Source organism: Entelurus aequoreus, linkage group LG08 (assembly GCF_033978785.1).
Source record: "Entelurus aequoreus isolate RoL-2023_Sb linkage group LG08, RoL_Eaeq_v1.1, whole genome shotgun sequence".
In the NCBI taxonomy this organism is placed as follows: domain Eukaryota; kingdom Metazoa; phylum Chordata; class Actinopteri; order Syngnathiformes; family Syngnathidae; genus Entelurus; species Entelurus aequoreus.
In genome coordinates this window covers 6,729,516-6,741,185 of record NC_084738.1, presented here as the reverse complement: position 1 = coordinate 6,741,185, position 11,670 = coordinate 6,729,516, and the positions used below count along the sequence as shown (strand labels likewise).

Sequence of the window (11,670 nt, the reverse complement as noted above, 5' to 3'; positions counted from 1 at the left end):
AATCACTATTAATCACACTTTTGAATTTGTATTATTCACGATTTAATCAGGCTTTTGAATTTGGATTAATTACGATTAATCACACTTTTGAATTTGGATTAATCACACTTTTGAATTTGGATTAATCACAATTAATCACATGTATTACTAGTTGTATTAGTTGCGTGCATAGTTTCAATGAACTTAAAAAAATGCATATATTTGGATACAAATTTATCGTTAGAATAGGTAGTGGAACTGACACAAGTACACAATGTAACATAGGGAGTGGCTTTATTTTAAGATGGGTAGCGAAGCCTTTTTTTTTTACAATGTGGTGGGTGTATACACAAGGCAAGCCTTTAGCTAGGGCTGGATCTGAGGTAGTATCATGTCCTTCAGGAAGTATTTGGTGTGTTGAGGGAATAGTTACCCTCCTTTAGACGAAATGGAACGCCTGGGAAGTTCTGCTCAGAGAAGATCAACACAATTAATGTGTTTGGTATCTCTGCCTTCTCACACACTTTCTTATTGTTAATCAATATTGTCATGAAGTACCAGCCTGGAGAGAAGAAGAAAGAAGAACATTTCTACCAAAATTGCATTTTCTAGTCGTCCTGGTTTTGAAAGTGAACACTGCAAAAATGGCCCCCGCATCGTTTGTTTTGAAAGGCTGTGGCCCTTGAGTTTGGGCAGCCCTGGTGTAAAGGCTGTTGCACGACTGTGGGTCTGTGAGTGTGTGTGTTTGTGTGTGTGTTGCCCTCAAAACACACTTTTTCCCTCTGCAACAGTTTGCGTTGGTTTTCATTTTGCCGCCACAAAGCACTTTGAAGATTGTTGTTGTCGGAGAGCAAAAAAAGCGCCCAAGGCACATGGCCTTGTATTATTGATGGCGTCTGCCATGGAGGCCCACTGCGAGCTTCCCTCGCATTTGTTGCTCAGCACTTTGACAGGTTGTTCCTCGCCTTCTGCTTCACGCTTCGCTGGGCCAAAAAACAGCCGAGCTAAGCACGCCGCTTTCCACGGAGCTCTGTACACATGACCGTGGACGGCGTAATATAACCAGAAGCATTCTGTGTGCTTTGCAGAGCATCTTCGCCCAGTTCCAGTTCAGCAGCGAGCGCGTGCTGCCGTCGGACGCGCTGCGCAGCGCCCTGGCCAAGACCTTCCAGGACGAGCAGCGTTTCCAGCTCGGCATCATGGACGACGCCGCCGAGTGCTTTGTGAGTCACAATCAAAGGCCCCGGGAGCTCAAATTTAGTTGGATTTAATGCAAAAATAATTTTGTGATCAGCAGAACATTAAAAAATAAGTACTATGTGTCAGGTTCAAACACTGATGACATCTATTAAACAAGACAAGAAGCAAGGAATTAAACAGAGATGGAATTGCATTTGGCTCAATTGAGGAGAAACGTCTGGACTGTACAGTCTCCACCACGCTCTGACGAAAGATTTGGACTTTCCCTGATTACATGGCAACAGCTGTTTCTAAGGGAGGGGGGTCGTAAGCAGCCATCGCCTTTGTTACAAAACAGTTCAAAGAAAAGGTGCCTGGAGCTTGGGCAGGTCCTGCTTTCTCTCCGCTTTGTAGATCTCGGGTCAAGACACAATCTTTCTGTGGATTACAATACATCAAAGAAACAGAACACCTTCATGTCGCTTCCCATCCTACACAGTGGAGTTTTACAAGCCTTCTTCTTGGTAGGATCAAAGACAGCTTTTGTCCTTATTTTCCCTATATTCAAAAACCCAGTGTTACTGTTCAAACTGTGTGTAATTTCACAGTGGCCAAAATATTAAATCTACTTGTAAATAAAACCTCTGCCTTGTTTTTAATGAATACTTAAGCCTACTATTTAAAGTTGGTCATTGTGGTGGCACTGGAGTAGAGATTTTAGCATTGAATTTTAAAAAATTCTTAAAATTAATAAAAAATTGTCCAAACTTAAGGGAAAGCCCTAAAGGTTTAAAAAAATCACTTGATTGATTGATTGAGACTTTTTTAGTAGATTGCACAGTACAGTACATATTCTGTACCACTAAATGGTAACACCCCAATACGTTTTTCAACTTGTTTAAGTCGGGGTTCATGTTAATCAATTCATGGTAAAAAAAATGGATTAATGTACAGTGTTTTATTTTCCTATATTCAAAAACCCAGTGTTACTGTTCAAACTGTGTGTAATGTACAGTGGCCAAAATATTAAATCTACTTGTAAATAAAACCTCTGCCTTGTTTTCAATGAATACTTAGGCCTACTATGCTACTGAATTGTAATGTTGGCCATTATGGTGACACTTGGAGAGGCAAGTGTTTTCTGAGGTGGGACTTGCTGGGAAACTTTGATAACCACTGGAGTACAGATTTTAGCATTAAATAAAACTGTTTTCTTAAAACTAATAAAAAATTGTCCAAACTTAAGGGGAGCCCTAAAGGTTAAAAAAAAAAAAAAATCTATATATGAAAAATATCAAAATGGCCCCCGTATGCTTTGATTTTTTTAGTGTGCGGCCCTCAGCGGGAAAAAGTTTGGACACCCCTGTTGTAGAATGTATATCAGGGGTGTCCAAACTTTTTCCACTGAGGGCCGCACACGGAAAAATTTAAGCATGCGGGGGCCATTTTGATATTTTTCATTTTCATAACAAAATATATGGATTTTTTAAATATATATACAAGGCTCCCGGGGACCATAAATAAAGGGTCTCAGTCATTAAAACGTTAAAAATAAGTCAAATTATTATTTTATTTTTTTATTTAACGCTTGCAGTAAATCTCTATATCAACTTCAGGTTGATAAAAAGTTTTTTAAAAAAAGCCTTTACTGTCAAAGACAACTTTGTTTTTTATAGCAAAACTGGAAATATGCAGTATTTAGTAATTAGAGCTCTAAAAGATCAATAATGCAGGACACCATTGATTTTTATTCTTTAATATTTTCGAGAAATCAGTGAAAATATTAATAAAATCCCACTAAATATGTTTGGGATCCAAAAGGTCCCCCACTCATAAAGTGATACATTTTTATGAGTTTTTTTTAACTTTCAACACTTAAGTTACGAGATCAACTTCAGATATATTTGTCCATTTTATGTTACAACTATTATTTTGTTTGTTTTTATGCTCTTTTGTCAAAAAAAAACTTTGATGTTTTTATATGGCAACCACACAATACATGCAAAATTTTTTCCACATAAAACATTTTAAAGTGACATTTTTAAAGTAATTGGAGCCTTGAATAGGTCAATAATTCATTATAACATTGATTTTTTGTCTTTTTTTTTAGCAATGGCAAAAAAAAGAAAAAGAAAGAAAGACAAAAGAATTTTAAAAAGCCTGCATGGCAGCTTTGTGTCAACATTGCAACTTTTTCTCCTTAGATTTCACCTCATTCCACTTTTTTAAATGTTTTTTTTAATTTTTGCAATACTATCAATTTTGCAATTTTTGCAGAATGTGTGGCGGGCCGGTAAACTATTAGCTGCGGGCCGCACTTTGGACACCTTTGCTGTATGTGTGACAATAATGTCTAACAATACACACTAAACATCGTGTTCCCAGTAGTGCTTACTAAAAGCACTTTTAAATGTCAACATCAAGGCGAAATTTGCAAGCAAACACACTTTTATGCAACACTTTTGTGACACCGACTTAAAATTGGGTGAAAATAATATGTGACCTTTAACCCCCTTCTCCTCCCCTGTGTGTGTCGCATGTGATGTCATGAAAGTGCTCGGTCAGGTGGGTCGTCATAGAGACGCAGCGCTTACATCAACTGAGAGGAACTGTCTCACTCACACACACACACACACACACACGCACACACACACACACACACACACACACACCTTCGTACACTGTTCGCTTTTCGCACAAATGAACTCACTTCCACGTTTGTCATTTCAGGAAAACCTTCTGATGCGCATCCACTTCCACATCAGCGCTGAGAGCCGAGAGGACATCTGCACGGCCAAACACTGCATCCCACACCAGAAGTTTGCCATGACTCTGTTTGAACAGGTGACACACACACACACACACACACACACAAACACACACACACACACACACACACACACACACAATCTTGTATTTGTTACCTTCTTGAGACCTGAGAAAAATGCCTACCTCTTTAGGACCAGCCTTTCTAGATATATAAAGATGTGCATTTACAACATTAATAATACATACATACTATGCAAATATAAAAAAGTTAAGCTTTTAGTTAATTGTTTTTATTTTTTATTTGTAATTGGTTTTTAATCTTCATAATTTTTTTCAAGTTATTACAGTATGTCTCTATATATATATTTATTTAATTTTTTTAAATTAATTTGGGCCAAAGGGGGAGCAGTTCAAATTTTGACACACACTTGTTATGTCATATGTTGACCAGAGGGGGAGCACTTTTAAAAGCGACACCTGCAATGAGGTAGCGACTTGTCCAGGGTGTACCCCGCCTTCCGCCCGATTGTAGCTGAGATAGGCTCCAGCGCCCCCGCGACCCCGAAGGGAATAAGCGGTAGAAAATGGATGGATGGATGGACGGACACAGTCAATTAGAAAAATCCCTCCTTTTTGGGACCACCCTCATTAACGGCCACTCTAGTCTTAGTACCGTAGTTCATCCTACGGTCACGTATGGGACGCGGGTTGTCTTACGTCAGCACCGGAAGTGGTAAAATCAGCTGTTCACCTGGCGGGTTTTTTCGGGGACGAATAGGGAAGTCCTTCTTTAGCTGCCGTCTTGTTTTATCATATATTGCTGCCTTTGCACCTGTCAATGTTTACTTTTGTATGCACATGACATCAACAAAAAAAATCCCGACTTTGGAGCAATGTTCACAGACTCTAGTATTTGGCTCTCTGTTCGATGCAATGGTTTTCTGTATTGGGACCATGATTTATGTCATCACTTGTTCACACCTCCTCATATGGAAGCTACTTTTCCTTGTTGATGTCTCAAGAATGGTAGAAATACAAGAACACACACATACGCTTTCTTATATTTGTTACCTTCTTGAGACCTGAGAAAAATGCCTACCTCTTTAGGGCCACCCTTTCTAGATATATAAAGATGTGTATTTACAACATAATATATACATACTATGCAAATATAAAAAAGGTAAGCTTTTAGTTCATTTTTTGTTGTTGATTTTTTTTGTTTGTAATTGGTTTTTAATCTTCATTATTTACTTCAAGTTATTACAGTATGTCTTTATCTACATATTTATTTTTTTATTAATTTTGGTCAAAGGGGGCGCATTTCAATTTCTTACACACACTTGTTATTTCATATGTTGACCAGAGGGGGAGCACTTTTAAAAGCGACACACAGTCAATTTGAAAAATCCCTCCTTTTTGTTACCACCCTCATTTTGATAGATTTCACCACCAGGGGTGCAAATGAGACATTCTCTATTAGATGCAATGGTTTTCCGTATTGGGACCATGATTTATGTCATCCCTTGTTCACACCTCCTCATATGGAAGCTACTTGTTCTTGTTGATGTCTCAAGAAGGGTAGAAATACAAGAACACACACACACACACACACACACACACACACACACACACACACTTCTATAAGTCAATGTACTGGATGTGACGCGTGGGTTTGTGCTTGCAGTGTGTTTGCAACAGCTGCGGAGCCACGTCGGACCCGCTGCCCTTCATTCAGATGGTGCACTACATCTCCACCACGTCCCTGTGGTAAGAAAACATGCAAACACACACACACACACACACACACACACATGCTCAAGTTAACGCACCAGAGGAAGCGCACGTGTCCAGGTAGCGGTTGGTGCAGGTCAATGAAATACGGAAGTGGTCCATTAAGGGAAGATGGGGTTACTACCTCCACTTACAAAGTATAAGGGGGCGGGGGAATGGGGCGCTAGGGGGCGCTGTGTCCGAGTAGCTGTGGTAGCTATTTTTACCCTTTAACGCATAGGCAGCATAATACTGTATCATCTCTTGCTCTTTCTGACTTACCAGGACAATAGTGCATTATTCACGCTTTAAGTGAGGGATGAGGCAAAAACTAACTTTGAGTGTGTTTTAAAACCTGTGTGTGTGTTTGTGTGTGTTTATGTGTGTGTGTGTGTGTGTGTGTGTGTGTGTGTGTGTTTGTGTGTGTTTATGTGTGTGTGTGTGTGTGTGTGTGTGTGTGTGTGTGTGTGTGTGTGTGTGTGTGTGTGTGTGTGTGTGTGTGTGTGTGTGTGTGTGTGTGTGTGTGTGTGTTCTGCTGCAGTAACCAGGCAGTGAGGATGCTAGAGGTCAGAGAAAAGGCTACGCCGGACATGTTTGGGGAACTTCTGCGCAACGCCAGCAACATGGGAGACCTCCGCAACTGTCCTGTAAGACTACACACACACACACACACACACACACACACACACACACACACACACACACACACACACACACACACACACACACACACACACACATTCTTGTATTTCTTACCTTCTTGAGACCTGAGAAAAATGCCTACCTCTTTAGGACCAGCCTTTCTAGATATATAAAGATGTGTATTTACAACATTAATAATATATACATACTATGCAAATATAAAAAGCTTGTTGTGAAAAATGAGTTGGAATTTCACAAGAAAAAGTTCACAATTTCACAAGAAAAACTTAGAATTTTGGCAGGATTATAATAAAAGTTGTAATTTTACTCAACGCAAGTCAAACTTTTACAAGAAAAACGGAACATTTGTGCATTATTATGATAAAAGTTGGAATTTTACTCAATAACAGTCGCAATTTTACAAGAAAAGCTTAAAATGTTGGCAATTCAATGAAAAGAGTCGTCATTTTACTCAACGCGAGTCAAACTTTTACAAGAAAAAAACGGAACATGTCTGCAATATTATGATAACAGTTGGAATTTTACTCGACAAAAGTCACAATTTCATAAGAAAACTTTCAAATGTTGGCAATATAATAATAATAATCGAAATTTTACTCGGCAAAATTATGAAAAAAGTCAAAATATGTCACCATTTTACAAGAACAACAAAAAAAATGGCAATATTGTGACAAAAATCTGAATTTTATATGACAAATAAAGTAAAAAAAGTAAGAATTTTACGAGAAAGTGTTGCAATATTACAGAAACAGAAAGAATATGAGAAATTGTTCCAAACTTTATAAGAAAAAAGTCGACATTGTGAGAAAAATGCTGCTTTTAGTTATTTATTTTTAATTTTTTACTTTTTTGTTAGTACTTGGTTTTTAATCATCATTATTTACTTCAAGTTATTACAGTATGTCTCTATATACATATTTATTAATTTTTTTTAAATACATTTTGGCCAAAGGGGGCACATTTCAATTTCTTACACACACTTGTTATTTCATATGTTGACCAGAGGGGGATCACTTTTGAAACCGACACACAGTCAATTTGAAAAATCCCTCCTTTTTGGGACCACCCTCATTTTGATAGATTTCACCACCACAAAGGAGATCTCAATTTTTAGTTTTTTGTAATGTGCTTAAGGCCGATGACAAAGGAGTCAGGGGCCACAGATGACAAAGGAGTCAGGGACCACAGATGACAAAGGAGTCAGGGACCACAGATGACAAAGGAGTCAGGGACCACAGATGACAAAGGAGTCAGGGACCACAGATGACAAAGGAGTCAGGGACCACAGATGACAAAGGAGTCAGGGGCCACAGATGACAAAGGAGTCAGGGACCACAGATGACAAAGGAGTCAGGGACCACAGATGACAAAGGAGTCAGGGACCACAGATGACAAAGGAGTCAGGGACCACAGATGACAAAGGAGTCAGGGACCACAGATGACAAAGGAGTCAGGGACCACAGATGACAAAGGAGTCAGGGACCACAGATGACAAAGGAGTCAGGGACCACAGATGACAAAGGAGTCAGGGACCACAGATGACAAAGGAGTCATGGACCACAGATGACAAAGGAGTCAGGGACCACAGATGACAAAGGAGTCAGGGACCACAGATGACAAAGGAGTCAGGGACCACAGGTGACAAAGGAGTCAGGGACCACAGATGACAAAGGAGTCAGGGACCACAGATGACAAAGGAGTCAGGGACCACAGATGACAAAGGAGTCAGGGACCACAGATGACAAAGGAGTCATGGACCACAGATGACAAAGGAGTCAGGGACCACAGATGACAAAGGAGTCAGGGACCACAGATGACAAAGGAGTCAGGGACCACAGATGACAAAGGAGTCAGGGACCACAGATGACAAAGGAGTCAGGGACCACAGATGACAAAGGAGTCAGGGACCACAGATGACAAAGGAGTCAGGGACCACAGATGACAAAGGAGTCAGGGACCACAGATGACAAAGGAGTCAGGGACCACAGATGACAAAGGAGTCAGGGACCACAGATGACAAAGGAGTCAGAGACCACAGATGACAAAGGAGTCAGGGACCACAGATGACAAAGGAGTCAGTCAGGGACCACAGATGACAAAGGAGTCAGGGACCACAGATGACAAAGGAGTCAGGGACCACAGATGACAAAGGAGTCAGGGACCACAGATGACAAAGGAGTCAGGGACCACAGATGACAAAGGAGTCAGTCAGGGACCCCAGATGACAAAGGAGTCAGGGACCACAGATGACAAAGGAGTCAGGGACCACAGATGACAAAGGAGTCAGGGGCCACAGATGACAAAGGAGTCAGGGACCACAGATGACAAAGGAGTCAGGGACCACAGATGACAAAGGAGTCAGGGACCACAGATGACAAAGGAGTCAGGGACCACAGATGACAAAGGAGTCAGGGGCCACAGATGACAAAGGAGTCAGGCACCACAGATGACAAAGGAGTCAGGGACCACAGATGACAAAGGAGTCAGTCAGGGACCACAGATGACAAAGGAGTCAGGGACCACAGATGACAAAGGAGTCAGGGACCACAGATGACAAAGGAGTCAGGGACCCCAGATGACAAAGGAGTCAGTCAGGGACCACAGATGACAAAGGAGTCAGGGGCCACAGATGACAAAGGAGTCAGGGACCACAGATGACAAAGGAGTCAGGCACCACAGATGACAAAGGAGTCAGGGACCACAGATGACAAAGGAGTCAGGCACCACAGATGACAAAGGAGTCAGGGACCCCAGATGACAAAGGAGTCAGGGACCACAGATGACAAAGGAGTCAGGGACCACAGATGACAAAGGAGTCAGGGACCACAGATGACAAAGGAGTCAGGGACCACAAATGGCTCCTGTGCCGCACTTTGGGCAACCCAGCTGTAGAAGCTAACTGTTAATGGCCACTCTAGTCTTAGTACCATAGTTCATCCTACAGTCACGTATGGGACGCGGGTTGTCTTACGTCAGCACCGGACGTCGTAAAATCAGCTGTTCACCTGGCGGGTTTTTTCGGGGACGAATAGGGAAGTCCTTCTTTAGCTGCCGTCTCAATTCATCATATATTGCTGCCTTTGCACCTGTCAATGTTTGCTTTTGTATGCACATTAAATCAACTAAAAATCCTGACTTTGGAGCAATGTTCACAGACTCTAATAATAATAATAATAATAATAATAATAGATGTTATTTGTAAAAAGCACTTTACATTGAGCAAACAACCTCAGAGTGCTACAGTGTATTAAAAAAACAAATAAAAACATAATAAAAATAAAAACTAGAACAGCCTAATAGCTAGAACTAGTATGCATTATTTTTTTTAAAAGGAGTGTTTTTAAGCCTTTTTTTAAAAGCATCCACAGTCTGTGGTGCCCTCAGGTGGTCAGGGAGAGCGTTCCACAGACTGGGAGCGGCGGAGCAGAAAGCCCGGTCTCCCATTGTTTGTAGCTTTGTCCTCGGAGGTTGGAGGAGGTTAGCTTGTCCGGAACGGAATATATATATATATATATATATATATATATATATATATATATATATATATATATATACACATAGTCCAAAAAATATGGTATATATATATATATATATATATATATATATATATATATATATATATATATATATATATATATATATATATATATATATATATATATATATATATATACATACATATATATATATATATATATATATATATATATATATATATATATATATATATATATATATATATATATATATATATATATATATATATATATATATATATATATATATATATATATATATATATATATATACATATACGTATATATATGTATATATATATATATAGACATACATACATACCATATTTTTCGGACTATAAAGTGCACTTATAATCCTTTTTTTTTTCTCCTTGTGGTGTTTACCTGCATGGATGTCATTCAATTAGCACAGATGTGTCCATAGTGCAGCCCAGGGGCCATTTGCGGCCCGCCGCTAATTTTTTAGCGGCCGGCGGCACATTGCAAAAATACTATTACCCCCCAAAAAACATAAAAAAAGTGGACTAAAAGAGCAAACAAGTGAACTTTACCGTGTTTTTCGGACTATCTAAAACAAGGCTTTTTTTTTTTTAAAACAAGGGTTTTTAAGCCTTTTTTAAAAGCATCCACAGTCTGTGGTGCCCTCAGGTGGTCAGGGACAGCGTTCCACAGACTGGGAGCGGCGGAGCAGAAAGCCCGGTCTCCCATTGTTTGTAGCTTTGTCCTCGGAGGTTGGAGGAGGTTAGCTTGTCCGGAACTCTAGTATGTGGCTCTCTATTAGATGCAATGGTTTTCCGTATTGGGACCATGATTTATGTCACACCTCCTCATATGGAAGCTACTTTTCCATGTTGACGTCTCCAGAAGGGTAGAAATAAAAGAACACACACACACACACACACACACACACACTACCATTAGCAACATTTTTATGTACACACCACTCGTCTGTATTAGGAACAAAAGAGTTCCTAATATGGATGTAATAATAATTGTGGCCATTATATAAGATCCTCACAGATGGCTTTATGGCGTCTGCTTTCCTTACATGCGGTGCGTTACATCATCAGCAGCAGCTCATTTGCATTTCACCTCACTTTCCTCCAACGCTTTCTTGAACCGTAAGCATTTTTTTCGGACTTGTCCTCGCCGTGTTGGAGAGAGCGCGGCGCAACGCTTTGCATAAATAAAAAATGTGGGTTCTGGAACGTGGATAGGTATGGCGTCAGGAGGGGAGTGAGAATAAGGACGAGCGAACGAAGGTTGCTGTGTGTTGTGTTGTGTTGCCGCCTGGGTAAAGCGGGTAGATCCATGTTGGCATCACGCGTCCACACGCTGCTGCCAAAGTGTCCCCACAAAGAGGCTCCTCTCTGGGTAAAGCGGGTAGATCCATGTTGGCATCACGCGTCCACACGCTGCTGCCAAAGTGTCCCCACAAAGAGGCTCCTCTCTGGGTAAAGCGGGTAGATCCATGTTGGCATCACGCGTCCACACGCTGCTGCCAAAGTGTCCCCACAAAGAGGCTCCTCTCTGGGTAAAGCGGGTAGATCCATGTTGGCATCACGCGTCCACACGCCGCTGCCAAAGTGTCCCCACAAAGAGGCTCCTCTCTGGGTAAAGCGGGTAGATCCATGCCGATGGCACTCGAAGCTAAGGCTACCACTTAGCATAGACTAGAGACAAGCGATAGGACTGACCGGCAAAGGCAGGCTTAAATAATGCCTCTGATTAGTGCTCGGGAAACAGGTGAGCGTCCTGAACACCAATCAGAGAC

The 11,670-nt window shown here is 40.7% G+C and overlaps 1 protein-coding gene across 1 annotated transcript in view; it reads left to right on the top strand.

Annotated features, from left to right (window-relative positions):
* The first annotated feature begins 868 nt into the window (after positions 1 to 868).
* Positions 869 to 11,670, top strand: part of LOC133655336 (inactive ubiquitin carboxyl-terminal hydrolase 54-like) — a 54,946-nt gene continuing 44,144 nt past the window's right edge. Inside the window, exons 1-5 of the mRNA XM_062055376.1 lie at positions 869 to 932; positions 979 to 1,202; positions 3,889 to 4,002; positions 5,612 to 5,694; positions 6,239 to 6,344. Of these exons, the coding sequence (XP_061911360.1) occupies positions 869 to 932; positions 979 to 1,202; positions 3,889 to 4,002; positions 5,612 to 5,694; positions 6,239 to 6,344 (591 nt within the window). The remainder of the gene's footprint in view (positions 933 to 978; positions 1,203 to 3,888; positions 4,003 to 5,611; positions 5,695 to 6,238; positions 6,345 to 11,670) is intronic.